This window comes from Chionomys nivalis, chromosome 21, assembly GCF_950005125.1.
Source record: "Chionomys nivalis chromosome 21, mChiNiv1.1, whole genome shotgun sequence".
In the NCBI taxonomy this organism is placed as follows: domain Eukaryota; kingdom Metazoa; phylum Chordata; class Mammalia; order Rodentia; family Cricetidae; genus Chionomys; species Chionomys nivalis.
This window is the reverse complement of record NC_080106.1, coordinates 42,650,425-42,674,528: the sequence shown is the minus strand read 5'-3', so window position 1 is coordinate 42,674,528 and position 24,104 is coordinate 42,650,425. Positions and strand designations below refer to the sequence as shown.

Here is a 24,104-nt window from a genome sequence, read left to right as displayed (position 1 = left end):
GAAGCAGACCCAGCTACTGACATCGATTCTATACTATTCCCATACTCGATTGGCTGTTCACATTCTTATTTTTAACAGGCTTTCTCTCCATTTTTCACTTACTTTGCTCCTCTCTGTGGAAACCACTATCTTCACTTCTCACCCTTTCTCTCTTGCTGGGAGCATTTGCAGGCAGAGCAAGCCAGTGGGGGCCGCTGCAGACTATTATCCAGACTCTTCTAGAGAGCTCGCTATTTCAAAATAAATACACCTACAGAACTACATACTGGAATGCCACGCAGTTATAAAGATTGAGTCTTAATATACAAACAGAACCAAAAAAACACTGTGAAAAAAAGCGTGCAATGTGATTCACTTCTGGGTGAAATGGGTCGGATGGGGTGAGTCCGGGTGAAATGGGGGCTTCCTGTAAAAGAGCATTGCTTCCGTTCACAGCCACTTCCTGTCATCCAGCACCGCCTTACACAATCACGAAGTGAGTTACAATCACAAATCTGTGAGCTACACTTACCTGTAATTGCTTCCTAACGCAAATGACTTGGGGTGGGGGGCACCAAGGCAGCCCGAGCACCCACAGAAAGGCGCACAACAGCTCCAGCTGTGTTTTTATTTCCTCACTTAACCACAGACAAAAGGACAGCACACCTCACACCACTGTTTTTACTTGAAACTCAAATGCCTGATGCAAAATAGACAGAAATTTAAGTTGCCCACCAGTACTTTCCCTGCAGGGAACACTACCGCTTAAATGTTTGTCAGCACTTTAATAAGAACATAGAGCTACCCTACCGAAGTTAATGTGGGCCTTGGTCCTACCTACACTACATTTAAAACCTACCCCAACAAAAACTGGAGGCAGGAAAAAAAAAACCCAATACAAGGCATGACATTTCTCAGAGTACTAACAGCTCGCTCATCTCCATTTGACAGCTGCTGTGTGCAGAGACTACGAACCGTGACCATGACACGAAGTCCCCCAGCCGCAGGATCTTCATGGATTAGCATGCAGCATCTGTCCTGAGGACTCAGCGGTGGCCCTCAGTCATGACCCCAGGAGTCAGCACTATCACCCTCCTGGGCAAACTGCCCTCTTCCGTGCCATGATACCCTCGGCTACAGAAATGAGCAGAGGCTTTTCACACCCAATTAAGGTTTTTTTTTCCTTTGAGCAAAGCTTATAATCAAAATTCCTTACGTTGACTATTCTCAAGGGACAGAATAAGAATGGTGATCAACACTGAAGGAAGAAGAATGAGTGTTTACATTTTCATAGGAAAACACAAATCAAAGTAGCTCCTAACATAGAAAAGAAAAAATCAGGGTAGGGATTTTTAAGAAAAAAATTCTGATTTCTGAACTGTAAATGTCACCAGCTTAAATTCAGATTTATGCCAGTTGGACTGCTACATTTATTTACAAAGAGGCTGGTCGAGGTTCAGACACCCGGTGTCTCCCATTTTTAGAAAGACTGTCTTTCACAGCATTTGACCTGGAGCTGTTACTGTTTACGCTGCTCTAGTCACTGGTAAACTCTCTTCAACCTTGCACACATTGAGATTTGTCTCCACCCTGACTTCTACTGAAGATAGTATAACCTCCTGCTACTCAAATGCTGTGACAGGTAAACATCTGCACATGGATTTCAAAACTACATACAATTGTGACGTCTTTGAAAGTAAAGGCATTGGCTGTGCTGTTCCTTCGCTGCGTATGTCTAGCCTGTCGGCCAGAGGGTTCATGTTCCATTCTAATCGGAACGGTGACAGTCAAATTCTGGAACTTAAGATCAGTTCACTTTATAATTATCTGAAATGGTTAATGATAATTTTAATAAAAACAAACAATATCCGTAATGAACAAACAAAGGAGAATTAACGACCGTGACATTAACCAAACTATGACAAGATGTTCTTAACATCAGTAGAGGTTTTCTGCTGGGAAATGCTTGATTACTTAAAAATTTCCTTTCACACTTCAAGTAGTCTTTTTATTAAATATGCTGATAAAGAGTTAAATCAGTTCAAGATCAAAGCTGCTGAAAAATTAAAATACAATAAGTATTTTAGTCAGAAGTTAAAGACTTACACAGCTGCTCCCCATGAAAAGGTTATCAGACGATGAACAAAGACGGCGGACATGTGCTCCTTGTTAGGGTTTGCTATACAGTTCATCATACAACCTGGATGACAAAAGATTCCTCAAAAGTGAAACAAGTATATGACCAGGGTTGAGAAAGTCCCCTAGTAAGAAATCAATTATTAAGTTTCTATAATACTGAAAAGCGAAATCCTTTCTAGTATTATAAAACAAACCTACTTTTAAAAAAAGTTTCATCTTCCTTGAGGAAAAACACTTTTAACCCATGCACTGTAATGCACGGGCTATGCAACACTGCAGCCAGGGTGTCATGTGGGCGTCTGTACCGCTCTTCGACCAGCATGAAGATAGGGGTTTGTCAAAAGACACACACCAACTGATGGAAAGTACCAGATCTTCCTCTGTCACATAAGCTAGTCTTAAATACCTGATACTAAAACATGTGCAAAATACCACCATATTCTAACTTACGATATTGTGAACTTTTCCCCACAGGACTTAAGCACTGCTTCAGAATCCAATAATCTTTTCCTATCTTTAGACTCTTTTAATTTTTCTCTGAAAACAAATCTCTAAAACATGCCAAGAGGTAACCATCCCTTCAGAATCTCATCACGTCTGATCCTCAACAGTACTTGTCACCCTCCTGAGCTTTGGGGGAGTAAAGCTATACAAACGCACAGTCATAATCCAGGCTATGGCACCCCACAGCCTGTTGACCAGGTCCCTACATCATTGCCCAGAAACACCAGAGTCAAAGCAAGGCCAAGCAAAATGAACAGCAAGTCAAACACGCCAATGATGGAGACCAGAGATTTCACGAAATCTCTGTTTTATCCCTGTGTAGTTTTCAAAGATAGTTTTATCTTAAAAGAAACCATGTTTCCAAAGTCAGGATTTTCTTAGTAGATAGATGCAGCTCCTCTCTAACACAGAGGCAGATGCCTCCCGGGAGCTCTGAGGAAGGTTCTCTATGCAGCTGATAAAAGCAAGTACTGAGCAAGGGTAAATGCCTGGAAACCTTGAAATAAGACCCCCAAAGCGTGCTACGTGTCAATAAAAACAGAGTCACCCAGGCTGCCATTCTCTCATTTTCTGTCATGTTAGGTCTCCAGAGAAATTCAGAGGAAGCCGTGATTCCTCGCCCTCTCTGATAGAACCATGCTCCCCCTGCTCTAAGGCAGGGACACCCTGACAAGTGCTGGGGACACAAAGGAAGCCTTAGAGCACACACGGTGCCCATTGGCTAGAAATAAAAGAGACAAAGCACACTCAAAAGCCATTTCCAGACTGAAAAATCATCTTGAAGAGTTTTAAAATTTTGGAAAGGACACCAGCTTGAGAGCTACAACACATAAAAATGAGATTCGTGCACATTTCAGTCAACTGGCTAAATATAAATATACCTGATTTAGACTTTTACACTAACAGGCTAAGTCCCAAGTTCCAAACTGTAGTTCACGTGACTCCAGAAGGGCTCTTTGGAAGGGTGCGAACCTGTGGAGAACAGTGTATAAACATCTGTAAACATACACTGATTGTCCACTGCTTTTTAAATAGAGTTCTGAAGGATTTTGTAGGAAATTATATAAGAGTGTAGCTGATCAGATAATTTCTATAACATATAAATTCTGCTGTGTGTGCAAAATGTGGTAGAAAGAGAAGATGCCATGTTTGTCTCATGTTTTCAGAGTGAGTACAGTGTTGTAATCCATTAGGAGTCCTTTAATCTTCTCATGAAACTTCTCTCGGTACAAGTTGAAGTACATAATGCTCTCTGGTTCTTCTTCAAGCCAAAACTTGTCAAATTCATAGACAAGGTAACCTGCAATTAAAAACCACACAAACATGTTGTCCGCGGGAATAAAATCCACTTAGGCCATCTCATCTTCAGAAAGCATGCATCCACCTTGTCAGTGAGATGGCTCAGTGATGCCGCAAGCCAGGCAACCTGAATTCAAATACAGCAAGTAAAGTGCAAATGAACTAGGAGACCCATCTCACATCACTTTCCTGGCCCTTGAAGATCTTAAACAATAAGAGGTGAAGCGTAAACTCTGGACCTCACAGGCAATGGCTTGAGCGTGGCTACTGTCCTGGCAGCGCTAGCACTGACTCCTCCCAATACTCACAGTAGAACTGCTGGAAGTGCTCCATGGTTGGCATCCCAGGGACAAAGTTGTAGAGATGCAGCTTCAGGGCCTCACTCTTCAATAAGCTATAAGCCATCTCTGTGAGATTGATTCCAACTATTGCATACGAATACCTACGTCAGAAACATCACCAGTTACACAGCCGGCAGCCTGCAACAAGCTTACAGTGCGGAAATAGCTAAGTCACTCAAACAGTGCAGCTGCTCGCCTGACACAGGGCGCACTTTGCAATAATTTCTCTATACTTAGGGAGGCAGAAAGATCCAAAGTGTTTGCTTCTTGAGGCCTGTTAATTTTCTGGAGAGAAGCTAAGAAGTAAAAATAAAATTTCCTACCATATAACATCTAAAGACAATAAAGAGAAGGAAATCTACATTTACCAAGCTTTATTATTCTAACTATTAAGTATAAAGCTAAGAACAAGGCAAGGCCTCAATTTGCATTTCCTTTACCATTTCCTACTACTTTAAAATAATTTTTTTTGGGGGGGGGGTTGAGACAGGATTTTTCTATAGCTTTGAAGCCTGTCTTGGAACTAGCTCTTGTAAACCAGGCTGGCCTTGAACTCACAGAGATCTGCCTCTGCCTCCGGAGTGCTGGGATTAAAGGCGTGTGCCAGCACCGCCTCTGAAATAATTTTTGAAAAAAAATTCGAGCCCCCATCTTTGTTTTATAAACTATATCATACGATACAATTTACTGGAATACATAGAACATTTTTGGTCATTTTTCTTTAAAATAGTTTATAATATCATTTCTACAGTTATCACTCATTAAAATAACATCATTTTAAGACATATTTTGAAATACTTTCAGATTTATATAGTCATTTTCATTGCAAGAATTTAGCTTCTTTAATGTTTGTCCAGCTTACCCTAATTTGGGATGATTTGAACGGGAAAGAATCTGGTGTGCTTCGCTGGTGTAATTTTCACTGAAATACCTGAACAAGGAAGACAATGAAATGAAAACGTTACACTCACGAGTAGCGTGAAAACCTCAGCACAAGCAAATGCTACCATCTAAACAACAGCCTTGCTCCCACAGCCACCCCCCTTTCAGGCCCCCTCAATGGCTCACAGAGGTTTCAGAGTCCAAATTTAATCCTAAGGAATCAGGCCTCTCAATAAGGAACACAGGTAGATGGCAAGACTATCTTAACAGAGAACTCAGCTACAAAGGGATTTCCTATTTACTTAAAAAAGAAAAAGTCCTCGCTTTGAACTTGCTAATTTCCGGCCTGTACAATACTCAGAGAGGACCTGCTGGGCCGCCCATCACTGTCTCCTCTCTGCACAGCTGGAGTGTGCATCTCTAACCCACTGCTTACAAGCAGACATCACAGTCGTGTGTGAGTCCTGGCCATCTTCACCTCAGTTCAGTGAAGAGTCCTGTACTCCATCTAGAGGTGAGGTCTGAGACCCCTCAACACAGTCAAGAGTCAGACTGCTAAATGGCTAAAGCCCCAGGCTCAGAGGGAGGTGGGGAAGTTGTTCATCTTCCTTAAAGATTACTGTCTAATTTATCCTAAGGAAGAAGAATTATATAGAACTTTTAAGATTTTAGACATTACCAAAACATACATGCTTTTATAATTTAAAATAGCATACATCTTGAAGTCTCATTATGACATATCTTTCCCCCAGTAGCTTTAACCATATTAGCCTAAATATTTTTTTCTCAGTATTAACTTAGTTTAGTTCAATTTCAGATTTTTTTCACAGTAAGAATTATCCAAAGAACCAGGCAGTGGTGATGCATGCCTTAAATCCCAGCACTCTGGAGAAGCAGGCAGAACTCAGTGAGTTCGAGGCAAGCCTATTCTACAGAGCAAGTTCCAGGATAGCCAGGCCTATACAGAGAAACCATCTCTCAAAAGTAAAAAAGCAAAGCAATTATTGGCTTCTCATTCTCTAAATGACTTATAGTGTATAAATCATAACTCACAGGTAAACTGAAAGACCGCAGTCTAAACACATGCACATCTGTAGAAGAACTCTTTCTCAACCTTCCTTATGCTGCAACCCTTTAACACAGTTCCTCATGTTGTGGTGACTCCAACCATAAAATTATTTTGTTGCTGCTTTATAGCTGTAACTTTGCTACTGCTATGAATCATGTGACTTTCCTCACAGAGGCCGTGACCCACACGTTGAGAACCACTGGTAAAAGAGCTCCATCTTCCAGTGTACTAGAATAGTGCTGGCTATCAGCTGTGATGTATTTTAGGATTTTATGCACATGGCCTAAGTACTAAGGGAAAAGGCAAGTTGTTACAGCCATGATAAGCAGACAGACCTGGGTCCAGGTCAACCGCCAGACATGGTGCGGGGCATGCCACCTAACCTGATTCTGTTTTCCCAAATGCAGTCAGAGCCACACAGTGGAAACAGGAGGGCAGAAACAGAAAGGAGGAGGAAGGCACTGCAAACGCAAACGCTGGTGAGTCATCACAGATGCAGGTGCGCACAGGGGATGTGCAGATGCGCATGCGTGCACACTATGTTTCTAGTTGCTGTCAGCACCCTAGCAAACATGTGGACTATAGTTATGAAAACTCAGAGTCAATATGAAACAACAGGTCCGCTCTCACTAGATTTAAAAGAGACGGGAAATAACAAGGAATTGCATTCACCCAAGGAAAGGAAACTTACTTCACTTACACAAGATTGATCAGTCCTAGTATGCCCATGCCTCTGAAGTCTGTTTTGGGATCATCACCTTGGAAACCAATGTCCACCCACTGCTTGGAGATCCGGGCCTTCAACTTTTTCGTAGGCATCAGAAGACTCCAAAGCTGTGCAAACATGCTTTTGTGTTACAAATGATAATGATGTTCTTGGTTTACTGGGACATTTTCCTTTTCTTAGCTTAAGTAACTCATAATTGAATACTTTGAGCTCAGCAACTTTTAGACAAATTCTAAGACCAACAAGGGTTGTATTAAAAACATGGTGTACTATTCCAACCAGAAAGACTGTTGTAAAGAATTTCTTTAAATCAAAATCACAGACATCTGGAGCAATGACCTGCCTATGTTTACTAATCATTTGATATATATACAACTTCTTTGATATATATATTGACTTCCCATTCTCTATATGATTTATAGTCTATAAGTCATAATTCACAATATGGCAACATACTGATTAGTAAACAAATATATATGTTAGCTATACACACACACACACACACACACACACACATATATATATATTTACTAGAATTAAATTGCTTAAGAGCAGTCTTGGATAAATGGACCCATAATTTGGTTTGAACAGGTTTTGCTGTAACATTGGGTAGTTAATCTTTAATCCAATAAAATAAAATAGGCCTGAGGGAGAGAACCATGAAGAAATAATATTAATAAAACTCAAGAGTAAGTGTATGTGTGTACATGAGACTATTTCATAAAATTTATTTTTTAAATGGCCTACTTATAAACAAGTAGAATCTTTAACACTAAGTTGTTATCAAGAGTTGTTGACTAACAATCTTTCCCTTCATTAGATATGAACAAACCAGTCAATGAAAAATAATTTAAGAAAGTTTTAAGATCCAATGTAAGTCATAAGACAAAAACAGAATTGTAGACACTGATAAAAAAACTGAAAAGCTTGGCAAAACAAAATGCTTGCACCCCCACCTCCATTTCATTGCCATGAGGCACTGTTGAGTGCTGGAAGAGCGTCCTGTCACCTAAGAGACTGTCAAGACTGGCCTTCCAGAATTCTGGCCCTGAAGCTAAATCCAACAATTAGATTGGACTTTATCTTGCCCACTCTCTTACTAACAACCCAGACAGCTCATTGACATCAACAAGGAATGTGACCATAGCATAAGGTTTTCAATGTGTGGGCTGCAGTGTAAAACCACTACTGCTCAGTTCTTATTTGATGTTTGATTAGGGAGAGGGCATCTTGCTATGTAGCCCAGGAGAGTCTTGAACCCCCTTCCTCTTGCCTCAATCTCTAGAATTCTGGGATTATAGGTACATGTCATCATATGGAGCTTTTAATACTCAAAATTTAATATCCATAAATACAATTATGGGCTGTAGCCTGGAGATTCTGATTTCATAAGGTTAAGGTGGAAGTTTGTATCCCAAACGTAGACACTGACAAAAGCTGGTGAACATGTTTTTGGATTATACTTAAAACTACTTCAATTCCAGTTTTCTTCCCAGGACTGTTGAGCTAAACTCAGAGTCAGCAACTGTCACTCCCTCCAGAGCTGAAATTCATAAGGGACAGTCAAGGGGAAAGGTGCCTGGAGCGGGCGCTAGGCCATGTGTCTTACCCTTCAGGAAGGCAGGTGTTACACAGAAAGCATCTCAAATTAAGGTGAATGAAGATAAGAGTACTCATATAGCATGCTTTAAATTACTTCAAATATAAGCTCAACCCACACAGCAACCCTTTATTAACCTCAAAATAATAGCAAGTTTTATTTTAATTTTGCAAATAGGTAAAGTGCTTATTTATATTTTTCCAAAAAAAGTTTTTCTGTTTAGATTTATTTTCATTTTATGTTTATGAATGTGTTTATGTGCACCATATGTGTGCCTCATGCCTTCTGAGACCAGAAGAGAGTGTCAGAGCCCCTGGAGCTGCAGTTACAGATGGTGCTGGGAACTGAACCCAGGTCCTCTGCAATAGCAGTAAGCACTCGGGTGCTGAGCCCTGGCCCCGGCCCCAGCCTCAGTTTTGTTGTGTTTAAGCTCTCCACAAAGTTACTTTCATAGGACTTTTGGTTCTGTGCAGTTCTAACTCCAGGTGCAATATATGCTAAAGGGCTACGTGTGAGATCAAAGTGGAACAGGAGACTGGGAGAGAAGGGTTTAAGCAGGGATGGGGAGCAGAGAGGAGAGGCAGGTAGGGAGGGTCAATCAAAACTAAGCACACCACATGAAATGCCAAGAAATCTCCAATATGAGGAGGGAGGAGGGAGTGAATCAGAGAGGATGAGGGAGAGGAGAGAGGGGGAGGGAGAGAGGAAGACCAAAAGTATAAAGGAAAGCAAGCATACTCAAAAGCACCCCTTCAGCTCCCCTGAAGGCAGTGTGAACTGGAGCACAAATGAGGAGGCAGCTCTCCCCAAGCTCTAGGACTTTAGCACCAGCAGCAGGCCAGCCCATCTCCCACAGCCTTATAATCCCCTTCCCCCACAGGAAGAGCCAGACTGGGTGGGCTACAGCACTCTCTCTACTGCTCTCTCTAAGGCAGCCTTTACACAGCGCGGGGTCACTGCCTGCACACCCTACACACCAGGAGCAGGTGACAGGAAGCCGTCCTTTCTTACAGTAGCAGTCTACTGTGGCAGTTTTGCTGACTGATGTCCCAATGCTATGCAAAAGGGGCATCTATTTTCATAGCTTCTGTGCTGCTGAGGGAAAGCCCAACCTCCACAAAAAATTAGATAAACGGAAGCTCTGGGGCCCAGGCACCCCCTGCTTGGAGGCAGAAGAAACCCCCTTTTATGAATGAATAACCTATCTTAGAAGCTCTATTTACTTGAATATATTCTAAAAAATGCTTATCAAGTAAGATTTATTGATCAGGGGGCTGGAGACATGGCTCAGTGGTTAAGAGCACTGGCTGTTCTTCCAAAGTACCTGGGTTCAATTCCCAGCATTCACTTGGTAGCTCACAACTGTATATACCTCCTGTTCCAGGAGATGGAACAAACACATAAACACACAAACACACATGCAAAACACCAATGTACATGAAATTAAAAAAAAATATTTTTAAAAAGTTGTTGATCTACAATCTTTCCCTATCAATGAAATCTAACACACATTCTCCAAGAGGCAAACAAATGGGTGGACTGAATGAGCTTCTAGAACCCACACAATGCTCACAGTTGAAGCTGCCTGATGCTGGAACACCAAGCCAGCGCTTACCTTGAGGAGCAGTTTCTCATGCTGAGCATTGCCAGAATCGTAGGGTTTTTTCCTCACATTTTCCACAGCCTGGTAGAGCTGCTTATAGCCAGATATCTGCAGTAAGCACGTCCTCATGCATATCTGAAAACTGAAAGGACAACATTGTTAGTTTAAATCAAACCTCTTACCACAACAAAGCGAGGCCTGTGCTTCCTTCACACATCTCTGAGCACTCCACCACACAGCAACGAAACTCTCAAGTGCACACAGAACAACCCACAAGTTACCTGTTCCCTACCCCAGTCCACCCAATCAGGGCTCTGCACAGCAGGCTACAGAGCCCCACGCTGTCACAGAGGGAACAGTGCACCTGCTGTCTTTCTCCCGGCAGATGTTCTTCTCCTTCATTATGTCCGCTACACATCTGTCCAGCTCACTCTCGGCAACTTGTGTGGCGCTCTGGAGGACCTAAGTATCAAGACACAACTGAATGAGAGAAGTCCCCGAGAGTTGACGTAGAAGTCTGTTTTGAGATATTTAATCAGCCTTACCAAGAACATATTAAAATGCAAAAAGAAACCACACTTCCTTCAGATCTCCGAGAGCTGGAATCATGCAAACATTTACAGTTTTCTAAAAGCCTCCTAGTTTCTTTTACAAAAGAAACCCTAATTAAACTCAGTGGGTTAAAAAAAATAAGTCCTGAAAATGGGAAGAATATGGTTATGAACTATTACATATTTATGAAATTGTCAAAAAGATGCACAGTTTTAAAATCAATGTTAAAGAGGAGCAGCAACAGGCTCTAAGAGCTGTCTTCCTGTCCGCAGCCCGGGCTCCCCACCCAGCACCTAGTTCTCTAGCACCCCTTGCTGGCAGCTTCTTTTCCCATGAAGTACTGTGTCAACATATTAAAAAGTAGCCATTCTGTGGGGTCTGCGTCTGGTCTGTCTGAAAACTTCCTTGTCTAGAAAGTCCTGTTAGGTCCTTTAATCCGCCTCTCTTAGAGGAGCATTTGAGCTACCCCAACCCCTCCCTCTATTTCTGCATAAGTCTGCAGATAAGCTTGTCAGTTTCTTCAAAACATACTCAATGAGATTCTAATTAAAATTTTGCAAACTTGCCGAATGGTGGGAGCAGATGCCTTTAATCCCAGCACTTGGGAGGCAGAGGCAGGGGGAATCTCCGTGAGTTTAAGGCCAGCCTGATCTACACAGTGAGTTCTAGGACAGGCTCCAAAGCTACGCACAGAAACCCTGTCTTGAAAAAAAAAAAAAAAAAAACAGAAAAATAACTTCACAAACTCATAGGTCAATTTGGAACTTATATTTTAACAATAATGAGTCGATGACTACCAGGCTTCATTTTATTCTTTTTTTCCTCAACAATTTCTCCACAAGTTTTAGGGCTGAAGACAGTGTTTACTGAACTCCCCGGTATTTGCACTTCTGGCTGCTGTGGTAGGTAGCACTGCTCTCTCATGATCCGGAAGCTCACTACTAACACAGACAGCAGTGAGCTACCTGCTGCCAGACTGTCCAGTTTGCTTGTTAGTACACAGCAGCAGCCTCTGAGGACTCCAGGGTTGTTCACATTCTCAGACTACATTTCTTCTAATAGTTCTTTCTGGCCAGCTTCTTCTTGGGTTTGTTTCTGGTTGGCTGTGGTTCCCAGGATCTCCAGCAATGATGCTGAGCAGAAACAGAGAAACACAACGCATCTGTCATGCTTCCACTACACATGACAAGACATTCACTATCGGAAAGTTTTCCGTGCCAGCTGCAGACTGTTCGCTGGCCTTCAGCAGATTGAAGGAGCTTTTGCTCTTCTAGGTGGGAGTTTTTAATCATGATCAGATGTTTTAGTAACCATCAAAATGATCATATTTTTTCTGACTCTGTTAGTATGGTAATAAATTATACTCACTGATTTTAAACTTCAATCATAATTTATTATCCTTGCTGCTGTTCTGTAAGGATTCTTGTATCACATTCATAAAGGGTACCGAGCTGTACTTTTTATTTACATGTCTTTCTTTATTTGGTTTTAGTCTGTCCTCAAAAAAAATAAAAAAATGCTTTTTTCACCTCTATATTCTAGGACTTTCTGTTAACAGTGGCACTGTTTCTTCTTTCCATGAATGTTTGGGGACAATGAATTAGGCCAGGCTGGAGAGAAGGCTCAATGGTTAAGGGCACTAGCTGCTCTTGTAGAAGACCTGGGTTTCGTTTCCAGCATCTACACAGTGGCTCACAATCATCTGTAACTCCAGCTCCAGGAGATCTGATACCTTTCTGACCATCGTGGGCCCCAAGTATGTACATGGTGCACAAGCATGCATGCCAGCAAACACCCTAAAATAAAAATACAAAGGTTCAAATATCTTTTAAATGAGAATTAATTAGGCCAATGATGGAGATTTTTTAAACATTTTAAATTGGAGATTTCTCTTTTTGAATATATGGCCAGCTAGGTCTTTTGTTTATTTTCATATTATTTGATAAACTATCTTTTCTACAAACTGTTTCCATTGCATCTAAGCTACAGAATTTACTGGCATGAAGTCGCTCACAGAACTTCAGAATCTAGGCTAGGGTGATATCTTGTCTACACACTCGGCATCTTTCTTCTCTCATACTTGGTCAATTACAGAGGTTATTGATATTATTAATCTTTTCTAAAAATCAGTTTCTGAGATTTTTGGTAGTCTACTTTGTGTGTTTCATAATTTCATTGCTTTTCTGCCTTATTTGTAAATTCCTCAGCTTACTCTGGACTTAGTATCTTCTCAGGTCTCTAAAGATACAAATATAGATAATTAGTTCAGGTCTTTAAAATTTGCTTTGGTAAGCTAAACAAATGTTGATTATGCTCTGATTTTCTTTCTCTGTTTCCAACAAAATTCTTTGACCAATGGAATCAATACAATGCTTATAGTCCAGATATTGAAATTTTTCATATTTTAGCAACCATAGTAGATAATTTATAAGCAGTCCCTAGTCTGAAACTGAGTAAGTGAGACTTAACTTTTAACAATCAAAGAAGTTTCAACTGTCAAACAATTTACAATAAAAGACAGCCATACTTTGAAATCACTTTTGGGGATAAGCCTTAATAGAATAAATTGCTGTTATTCATAACAAGCATTGGGAATGCAAAGCATTTAAATACATAAGAGAGTTTCATGGATGTTTGTCCCCTGGCTTAACTATATCATCATCAATATTATCAAGATGTATTTTCTTATGCTGCATTCATATTAACGCCTCTAGTCATAAAACCATCACACGGTACTGATGAAGTTCAAGCCAACTGCACAAAGGCCAACAAGTAGGAAGCAATAAAATCAGAGTTTTTGTCCAGATTTCTTCTCGTGCAATAAAACGCAGAGCCAGTTGATGGAAATAACACAAGACCAGAATGAGATTTTTCTCTTGAAGTAAATATAATGTGTGAAATATGCACAAATTGCATGTGTAAGTTGGCAAGTCTGATGGAGGAAGGTCATTGGTTAATTAATAAAGAAACTGCTTGGCCTCATAGGTTAGAACATAGGTGGGTGGAGTACACAGAACAGAATGCTGGGAGGAAGAGGAAGTGAGCTCGCATGCAGGGCAGCTCCTCTCAGAGACAGACGCCAAGCCTCTGCTCTCCAGGGCAGACGGGTGAAGCTCCGACCCAGGATGGACGTAGGCTAGAATCTTCCTGGTAAGCACACCTTGGGGTGCTACACACATTAATAGAAAAGGGTAATCAAGATGTAAGAATTAGCCAGTAAGAAGCTAGAGCTAATGGGCCAAGCAGTGTTTAAAAGAATACAGTTTGTGTGTTGTTATTTTGGGGCATAAGCTAGCCAGGCGGCCAGGAGCTGGGGCGACAGGAACGCAGCCTGCAGCTCCCACTACACAAGTCCATCTCCATGTATTAACAAACTTGCTTTGGATTCCAGGCTTCCAGACAACAAAGCATCTACTATTTAACTGAGTCTGTGCAGTATTAGCTACTCTCTTTAGAGTGTCCTACAAAACATCAGCATTTTACTTTACAGTTTTTTGTTTTATTTTGTTTTTTTGAGACAGGGTTTCTTTGTGTGGTCCTGGCTGTCCTGGAACTCACTCTGTAGACCAGGCTGGCCTCGAACTTACAGAGTCACCTGCCTCTGCTTCCCAAGTACTGGGATTAAAAGTGTGCACTACTATCACCGAGCAGTATTTTACTTTTCTAATGGTGATAGCATAAGAATACAACTTTAACATTTATATTTCAAGTGACATTTTTAAAGAAACTAGTAAGTAAGGTGAAATTAGAATATTATTTTGCTTATTTAATACACTCCTGTAGAGTCTTGACCACCTTGGGGGCCAAACGACCCTTAAACAGGGGTCACATATCAGATATATACATTATAATTCATAACAATAGCAAAATTACAGTTATGAAGTAGCCATGAAATGATTCTATGGCTGGGGACACGGCAGCATGGGGAGCTGGATTAAAGGGTGGCAGCGTCAGGGAGGTGAGAATCACTGCTCTGTCGAGTCTACACCTTCCTTCTCTGTGCCACTCCTGACTTCTCTCCTGGCGATAATCACTGCTCTGTCAAGTCTACACCTTCCTTCTCTGTGCCACTCCTGACTTCTCTCCTGGCGATAATTACTCAGCATCAATTTTACTTCTTTATCAGTCACTGAAGACATTGGCAGGATGCTGAAATGCAGTCATGAAATCCTCGTTGAGCGTTCACCAACATCTTACCTCCTACCCTGCTCATATTTAGTTTAACAGAAAATCTCACTAATAACTTCTGAGACCAGAAGATGCTGCTGCAGCTGATCCTCATTACAGCGGCTCTGCTGCTGCATGGGTGCTGAGTTCAGATCCTATACCTTCTCCATGAGAACAAGCAAAGGGAGCAAATACTGCACGCTCCCTGAAGCTGCAAACCGCTAATCTCCGTTTTGTCTATACTCAGAGCACTGTTACTCACTAGGAACTGGTGCAGGCTCTAGGGACACAGATGCAATTAACAAACACCATGCTTCATTCAGGGCAGGAGAAATTGGAGAACTAGAGTAAAATACTGTACAACAAGGAAGGCAAAAGGACAGGGAGGGGAGACTGTGGGTTACAATTCCAAGCAGAGAGTGGTCAGAGCACTCCTGAGTTCAGAACTGATGAAACTGGAGATGGGGTCCCTTAAGCTTTTACTGGGAGAACAAGCACTCCGGCTCTCATGGCACACAGCCCCATGGCAGGTGGTGTGACGGTCTGGAGTAGCAGCACAGTGGTGATGACACGGAACAGGACAAGAGCCAAGCCAGATACAACCGTGAGCAACGCATGGGCAGGTGGAGCTCCAGGTGCCAAAGCATTCAAGAGGACTCACTCCTCAGGAGTTGGGGCAATGCTGGCTCTGAGGGTGTGGTATGAGGGACTATTGCATTGTCACAATGTGGTTTCCAGACCACAAGGAAGCATCTGTCAAAGGATGGCTCATTCTCAAATATTCCCAGATTTACGACACAAAGAAACATAACCTGCTTAGCATCCATTGGTCCATGTGGCTTCTTACAGAAAGAATGGGTGCAGGCAAGACACAGGGATGAACCTCCTAGCATGGCCCTGACCTGACCTGCAGGATAGTGTCACCAGGAAACCAACACATCAGAAACAAAACCAGGATTTCTGGAGTGGGACCCAGTGCCTACATTCCAACAAGCTCCAGAGGGCTGGAGCTGAAGGCCCACTACAATGCACAGGCTGCTGTGGAGATCTGCCTCTCTCTCTCTCTCTCTCTCTCTCTCTCTCTCTCTCTCTCTCTCTCTCTCTGTGTGTGTGTGTGTGTAAGAACCAGAGTGTGTGTGTGTGTGTGTGTGTGTGTAAGAACCAGAGCAGACACTTTCAAATTTTCAGATGCCACATTCTCAAAGGGAAAAACAATCATTTTGGGTTCTGAACAAAAGACAACTCTACGCCCTTCCCAGTGTCCCCGTGTTTATCTATGTAAGTTGTTCTCACAGATTTCATCGTGAGGCTGTACCGAAACTAGGAAGCACCCACTTGAGCGGCAACTCTCCAGAGAGAAGCATTCAGCGTGCAGAAACTACCACCCTTCTGTTCCAGCGTGAGTCAGCAACTCTTATTAACACCTGAAGACTGCGTCATGTCCATGTGCTTACTATGATTTATGATTCACAGTTTACAACAGGACCAAGTACAAACATATACGGATATCTAAGGCATATGCACACACAGGAAACTGAACTAACAACGTGGAAACAATATTCATTCTTACCGTGAGCAGTCGTCTTTTCGTGTTTACTACCCTTCTGTCACTGTGAATGCTGGCCATCGTCCTTAACAGAGCCAGATAATGACCTACGTGTCCATACGTTCTCTGCTGCTCCAGTAATTCTTACACACACAACACTGTGATCTGATTAATGCTAACATCAAACACTGTGGCTCACACGTGGCAGACTGGTGTACTGGTCCGGACTCTGCATCACTGCAACTCAGTTAGGCAACCACTTGCCTGCCTTAGCGTCACAGAGTCAGATTGCACCTGCGGACTCCTTGCTTTGCACTTGACCACTCAGGTAAGCCCGGGAATGCAGATGGAGAGGACACGGTCTGTCAGGCTTCCAGTGAGTCACTGAGAGACCACTCCCTCTGCCAACACTGAATCCCACAGCTGGGACCTATAGTCGGACAAGTGGAACACACCTGAGGCTGCGACACCAACATGATAAAGGTCTTTGCAGCTGGCCCACATGTGCATGAGCACACATGTGTAACCCTGCTTTATGCTCCTGCAGCTTTGGGTTTGTTTATTATATGGCAAAAGCTGACAGCTACATGGCATACATCGGTGATGGAGGAAGGTCATTTGTCAATAAACAAACTGCCTTGGCCCATTTGATAGGCTATCCCTTAGGTGGGTGGAGTAGACAGAATAGAATGCTGGGAGGAAGAGGAAGTGAGCTCAGATGCAAGGCAGCTCCTCTGAGAGACAGATGCCATGCTCTCCTCTCCAGAGCAGATGCGATGAAGCTCTGACCCAGGATGGACGTAAGCTAGAATCTTCCCGGTAAGCGCACACATGAATAGAAATGGGCCAAGCAGTGTTTAAATGAATAGAGTTTGTGTGTCGTTATTTTGGGGCATAAGCTAGCCAGGCAGCCATGAGCCGGGCTGTGGGAAGAGGCCCGCAGCCCCTTACTACAGATGGCGCCCACGTGGATAACTGCATCCACAGAAAGCCTGAGAAAGCTTGGGAAAGAATAGAGTAAAGCATGTTTTCTTGGTAGCAGCAATTTCTCGGGTCTGCTCTGCTTGCTAGAGGCAAGCAAACGCTCTTATCTAAGAGAGGCTTCCTGACTCAGCTTCAGCTGTGAAACCTTGCAGCTCATTTAAGAGGTCCTGCCATGAAATACTTAAAACGGTGTTGGTGAAAAGCTGAAGGCATGCTTTTCGGTTTTCAGCCATAGCAGGAAAAAAGTTGTGCTGTTTTAAAATGCCGGCTTTGTGGGCCATCCTGCTGGGGCAAACTCTGACTCTTTGAGGCAGGAGGTCAGCTACAGAGAGAGCATTTGAGTGTTGTAGCTTGTTTGCTGGCAAGGACCTTGAAACGCCACGGAGTTGTGGTGATAAACATGGCTACAGCCAGTACCTCAGCCATGAGGCTGGAAAGCTAAGAAATGGGCTGAATCCAGCCGTCAAAGCCACGGCTTTCGTCCTACTGATATTGCTTGGTAAATTAAAGACTCATGTGGTCAGAAAAAGAGAGATATACAGTAAAGAGAGATTCAAAGACAAAGAAAACTTTAAATGATTTACAGTGTGTTTAAAAATATATGCAGGCTGAAAGTTAAAGTTCCTAAAAGTAAAATAAAGAAGAAAGAGAGTAGTTGGGTGTGGTAGTACACACCTTTAATCCCCAACACTTGGAAGGCAGAGGGAGACTGACCTCTGAGACTTCAAGGTGTGGTAGCACACACCTTTAATCCCAGTGCCTAGAAGGTTGAGACAAACTGATCTCTGAGAGTTCAAGGACAGCCTGGTCTAAAGAGTTATTCCAGGACGAAGATATACAGAAAATATAAAATAAAAGTAAAAGTAAACGAAATAGAGGTTAAAATAAAGCTGTACAAAGATGGAAAATACAATGAGAATCTTGATACTGTATGCTATTATGCTCTCTTTGAATTGTTTGAATGCTGAGGAAGGAGCAACAGCTGCTAAAAGATATTTGTTTATAAATGTTGCTGAACTAATCCAAGATAGATATTTTCAAAATACCTTGACTTCAGAATTTGGATCTAAGGATATGATACTTTGGAAAAGAGTTTCTTCTTTTGTTTTCACAGACGATGAGACCCTGTGTATTGCTTCTATCCCAATATGGTATGATAGACCACGTCCTCCTGAAAGGTTGCTGTGAACACCCTCAAAAAATTACTTTGCTCAACTGCAGACTGAGATGAACCTAGCACACAGGTTATACCCTGAAATATCTGATTAACAGCGCCCCCATTCAGCAGGAAGCAGTTTGGAGAGAAATAACTGTGCCCATATTCCCAAATATTGTTTATAAATGTTCTTTTACATTTCAAGAGGGAGATAATATACATGTGAATAATTTGCATTGATATGAATCTTGGTTTACTGATATTAATTTAAGGTCAATTTTGTTATATATATATGTATTTCTGCTCTTGATTAAGGTATTGTGATTGTGTAGTTTATTTAAAAACGTAATGTATATAGGTTGTTAATGGATAGTCAATAATAGTCAAACTTGTAGTCATGTTAGTTAAGATTTTCTAGATGTACATAGATATATTTTAGATAGGCATTCTTCATATCTTTCAAAGATTATAGAATATGGTATTTTAAATGTTTTAATAACTTAGGGTTTTTCATGACAATGAGACACTCTGCTCCTGGCAGCACCAATCTACTTCAAGCAGAAGATGGGCATCGAAGAGGCACCTTATGGAGTTTGATAGCCATTTGGGCAAGAAACTGCTCTTGCCTGGACTATTGCATAAACTGGACACAGAGAACCCGCAGAGAGAGGAATACTGAACTTGCCTAAAGGTGAGATGATCTTTGGGGATTCCTGATTCATGAAGGAGTCTGCGAGACATTCTGCAGGACACAGCAGATAGTGACTGAACTGCCTTTGAAATTTCCTGCTTCATGGAAATGTCTCTGGATACTATGGACCTTTAGGCCGAAGATGGATGCCCCAACGGTACAGAGGAACTTTGGGTGACTGTCCAGGCAGTGAGATGTCTCTGTCATTTCTAGAGTTTAGAAGTTGCTTACTTTTTGTTTGCTTAGGTAATATTGTATTCTTCTGGAGTCTTTGATAGAGTTGAATAATAGATAGATAGTTATAGTTATAGTTTTCCTTAGTTATGATAAAGATAAAATAGACGTAAATATTGTAATTTTTACTTGATAACTGTTTTGTTATATGTAATTTTGCTATGTTAAAGTTAAAGCCTTCCTTTTTTTTTTTGTTTAAACAGAAAAAAGGGAAATGATGGAGGAAGGCCATTTGTCAATAAACAAACTGCCTTGGCCCATTTGATAGGCTATCCCTTAGGTGGGTGGAGTAGACAGAATAGAATGCTGGGAGGAAGAGGAAGTGAGCTCAGATGCAAGGCAGCTCCTCTGAGAGACAGATGCCATGCTCTCCTCTCCAGAGCAGATGCGATGAAGCTCTGACCCAGGATGGACGTAGGCTAGAATCTTCCCGGTAAGCGCACACATGAATAGAAATGGGCCAAGCAGTGTTTAAATGAATAGAGTTTGTGTGTCGTTATTTTGGGGCATAAGCTAGCCAGGCAGCCATGAGCCGGGCTGTGGGAAGAGGCCCACAGCTCCTACTACACATCGGGACTCGCTTTGGGTCAAAAGGTAAACATGTAAGGTTTGCTCCAGCCAGAATTACTTTGCTCTTCTGTCGCATAAGCTACCCTGAGGACACAGTGATGGGAGGGCTTCCCTAAGATGCTGGTCTTCAAATGCTACCAACTGCTACTGCAAAATAAAGAGGCAAAGCCTCAAAAGAGGACACACTTGAAATACTCAAAACACAGAAAGTATTTGAAAACAGAATTACTACTTCTAAAATGAGAAAACTAAACTCACAGTTTCTCATAGCAAAGACAGTAAATATAAAGTGTTCTTTTTAAAGAAAAATATATGCATATGTTAAGATTTGTAGAATTAGCATTTTAATATGCCCTTACCTTACTCTTGGAATATGTCAAGGAGTTTTCTGAAATTAAAAAAAAAAAAAAGTTAACACTTAAATGTATTTTCTTCATTTAACCAAAATCAAATAGTAAAAATATAAAAGCAACGATAAGTCACTCTCAAAGTTTAAGATACAATTTCCACATGAACAACAGGGCAATCATCTCAAGATCTTATAGGATCAAGACGAAGGTAGAACGATCTGCCCTCAACACAGTACCAAGCTGGCGTCAACCCGTTTCCCCAGAATGTCCTGCTTCTATGCAGACCGCCATAGTGAGAGTGTCTGCCCACAGCTCAGCTCTCAGAAATTCATCTGAAGACTGCACTCAAAGCCACTACTTTCTCTCCATTGCCAGCACGAGTGAGTGGCCAGCGACGGAACAGCACAGGAACAAAGAAGCAGAGGCCAGACGGCCTCGCCACCTTTCCTGGACCACACAAAGAGCAAACAGCCTCTCTCTATAGTCCTGGCCTTTGTGCCAAGAATGACAAGAATATCTGTGTTGGTCTGTTAAAAAAAAAAAAACAACAAAAAAAAAAGTTTCTGGTATACTCAGAATGTTCTCCTTTTGGGAATTTTAAGAAAAATGCTTTCTGCCTCAAAGTAAAGCCTTGAATATGCTCTTCCCAAATATTATAAAATGCCAACCATTGCAGCCCAAAGAGACCTATATCAAGAGATGTGTGGGTCTTCTGAGCAGGCAAGAGTGAAAATCAAAGAGTGTCCATAAAATGCTCTTGCCGTTCTTCCAGGGCCAACCTGGTATAGGGCCCTCAGCCCATGCCTCACTCCCTTGGCCCTAAGGGTAATGATTCCTCATTTGAGGCAATCTTGATCAACATAAAATAGGAACTGGTTAATTCTCGATTTTCCACTTAACACAGCAATATTTGCTGTGGCTCTGCCCAGGTCTTTCTTACTACACCTAAAGTGACTTCAAACCACATTTCTCAACCATCTGAGTTTGAAGTCAGAGCAATACTTTCAATTAAATGTTGGAAAACTCATTCGGCAGGAAAATAACACAAGCCAAAATAAACCCATGTATGTATGTAGGTAGGTATGTATGTATGTGTGCATGTGTGTGTGTATATATATATATATGTATGTATGCATATTGTATAAAATTTCCACAGCTACATCAAATTAGAAATTTAGTTTATATTACTATAGCTTAACAGATCCAAAAAATTATCACTTCAACATATTACAAATACAGGCATGACATCTTTACAATTTTTATATGACTCTGAGATCCAGTGTGTACCTTATGGGTACAGCACAACTCAGTTGACAGCATGCACACACCAAGTGCTCAGCAGCCATGTGGCCATCTATCACTATGGGACTGGACCAGGTCCAGTGCTCAGCAGCCATGTGGCCATCTATCACTATGGGACTGGACCAGGTCCAGTGCCCAGTAGCCATGTGGCCATCTCTACAAGCCTGGCCCTGGCAGGTTCTAGTAACCTTTTCCAGGACCAAGGAGCAGTCTGCCCATTCGTGAATAGAGCAGGATGTGAGAAGGAGGCCACGACGTAGGAAAAGATAATGATTCTTCCAATCTTTTCACCATATATTTGTGTAAAGTTTCAAATGGAAGAAAGAATAATTTTCAGTAAACTATTGCAAGCATAATCTGAAGAATAGCCGATGCTTTTTTGTTTGCTTGCTTGATTTTTTCAAGACAGGGCTTTTCTGTGTAGCCCTGGCTGTCCTGGAACTCACTCTGTAGACCAGGCTGGCCATGAACTCACAGAGATCCTCCTGACCTACCTCTTGTGAGCTAGAATTAAAGGTATGCACCACCACTGCCAGGCTAACTGATGTATTTTTAAGAAACCCAAAATATTTCTTCTTTGGGTAGCTATAAAAAGTTTTTCATATACAATCATTCAGTGTTCAGTAGTACAGTTAAAAGGACTCAAGGACCACAAAGCTTAAGAAACTCAGTTGTGATGATTTAATCAGAACACACAAGTACATTACCACTGGGTAGACAGAGGGCATTCAATTACGTTTTTATTAATCGTGAATTTTTCGGTTTTTGAGTAGCATTACCTATCCTGTATGTCCTCTGTGCGCCGCCATAGGTGTCAAAAATTCGCTGCAGTTCACACTTCCCAGTCATCTGTCGTAAGACCCATTTCATCCAAAACCGGAAAAAGTGCCCATAGAAGAACTCCCACAGAGAAATAAACATGTTGTCCTGGAGGATAGAAGAACACAAGCTTAACGGCCTTAAACTGGGGTTTTTAAAACCGAAAAACAAATTAAGCTGATCCAACTCCCCAAATCCCAAATAATAACAAAATCTTTTATTTATTGTGTCTTATTTTGTGACTGTTTAATCAGTCAGGCAAGGAAACAATAAACAGCATTAATCAAATACTAATTAACTAAATGGTCAAGTTACCTCGAGGCCAAATGTTCACTTTTTTAAAAATTGTAAAAAAAAAAAAAAATTAGGGAAAATACTGGCCAAATTATTTAATGGCTTAAAAGAACAATAACTACCTTACATTTTTACCAAATAATAGTATTTCGTATTTTGGATTCCTACTTCCGTTTTTCATCCCTTCAAACTTGGAACTAAATAGTTTGAGAATAAAAAGACGAACCGAGCAACAATTTCAAATCAACCACACATCACATGTGGCTTCCCCAAGAATGAGCTCTTCTTGCCCGGGCGCAGAGCGTATCCCAGCTGTCTCGGTCAGCTGACGCCAGCACAAGTGGTTTACAAACTGAAGCATACAGGCTGAAAACCGAGCAGATGGCATCCTCACGAACTCATGATTTTTCCAGTCAATAGACGAAGAGCAGAAATGCCAAAAAAAAGTTTGTTTTGTTTTGTTTTAAATCCCGCAAAACCTACACACTTGATACAACTGGGTCTTAGAAGAAAACTCTTCAGTGCTAAACGAAGGGGAGGAGGGATGCCGGGGACCGAAAGGAAACCGCTCCTCGCCTGCCTTCCGGGCCTGGGATACGCAGACACACCCTCTCTGCGCCGGGGCCCCGAGGAGCTGTCAAATTCGCAATTCCCGCAGGCCAGGGCACTGGGTGCCGGTGCCAGACGCGCAGATCTGGGTCTTTAAAATGAGGCATCCCGTCCGCGCTCGTCGGGACGGAGGCGGCAGAAGTGCCAGGCACCGGCAGGCCGTCCGAGCGGCCGCGGGCCCCGGGGAGTCGTGCGCGAGCCCCGTGGGGACCGCGCCGTCCCGCCCCTCTCGCGCGCGGGAACGCTGCACAAAGCCCCAGCTGCCCCGGCCCCCTGCGGGTGAGCGCGGGACCCCCGCGAGGCTTGCGCGGCCGCACGCCAGCAACGCAGGGTGAGAGAAGATTAAAACAGCAGCCACCTCACAGCAGCGGGAGAACTAGGAAAAGCTGGCGCTGCCTCGGTTTCCGCCAGCTGCAAACACCGGCAACGGAAACGACGCTCGACGCCGAGCGCTCCCCGCAAACACCGCGACCCGGAAGTCGGCACCAGAGGCCCGGGCGGGGGACGGGGGAAGGCGGTGCCGAGCTCAGAGCCCCGCCTCCTTATCCTCCTCCGATTGGCCCGCGCTCCCGCCTATCGCTGGCGCGGAAGGCGGGCCTGCCGGCTGGTGCGCCAGACGCCAGACGGTTCCCCTGGCAACGGGGGGGCGGGCTGCCACGCCCAGTGTCAACGTGGTCCCTGTGGACG

At 42.6% G+C, this 24,104-nt stretch overlaps 1 protein-coding gene across 4 annotated transcripts; it reads right to left on the bottom strand.

Moving 5' to 3' along the window:
• Positions 1 to 1,193: 1,193 nt before the first annotated feature.
• Elmod2 (ELMO domain containing 2) lies at positions 1,194 to 23,868 on the bottom strand. Of its 4 annotated transcripts, none has more exons than XM_057753927.1 (9): positions 23,417 to 23,868; positions 22,475 to 22,622; positions 20,403 to 20,431; positions 10,508 to 10,605; positions 10,156 to 10,285; positions 6,914 to 7,047; positions 5,125 to 5,193; positions 4,230 to 4,363; positions 1,194 to 3,922 (listed from the first exon to the last, which is right to left on the bottom strand). In XM_057753927.1, the coding sequence occupies exons 1-9, from the start codon at positions 23,522 to 23,524 to the stop codon at positions 3,777 to 3,779; spliced, it is 996 nt and encodes a 331-aa protein (XP_057609910.1). In that variant the 5' UTR covers positions 23,525 to 23,868; the 3' UTR covers positions 1,194 to 3,776. The 4 variants fall into 4 exon arrangements, with proteins under 4 accessions (XP_057609910.1, XP_057609911.1, XP_057609912.1 ...); XM_057753928.1 differs by having other exon boundaries at positions 23,776 to 23,868; XM_057753929.1 differs by having other exon boundaries at positions 23,035 to 23,539.
• Positions 23,869 to 24,104: the final 236 nt, after the last annotated feature.

Bases quoted from the DNA above. Each gene is read 5' to 3' on its own strand.
- Elmod2 (XM_057753927.1), bottom strand. From the start codon at position 23,524: ATGCCTCATTTTAAAGACCCAGATCTGCGCGTCTGGCACCGGCACCCA. The intron at 20,432-22,474 runs GTAATGCTACTC...TTTTAATTTCAG, and splicing joins ACAGAGGACATACAGGATAG to AAAACTCCTTGACATATTCC. The intron at 10,286-10,507 runs GTGCACTGTTCC...TTGTCCTTTCAG, and splicing joins TGCCGGGAGAAAGACAGCAG to TTTTCAGATATGCATGAGGA.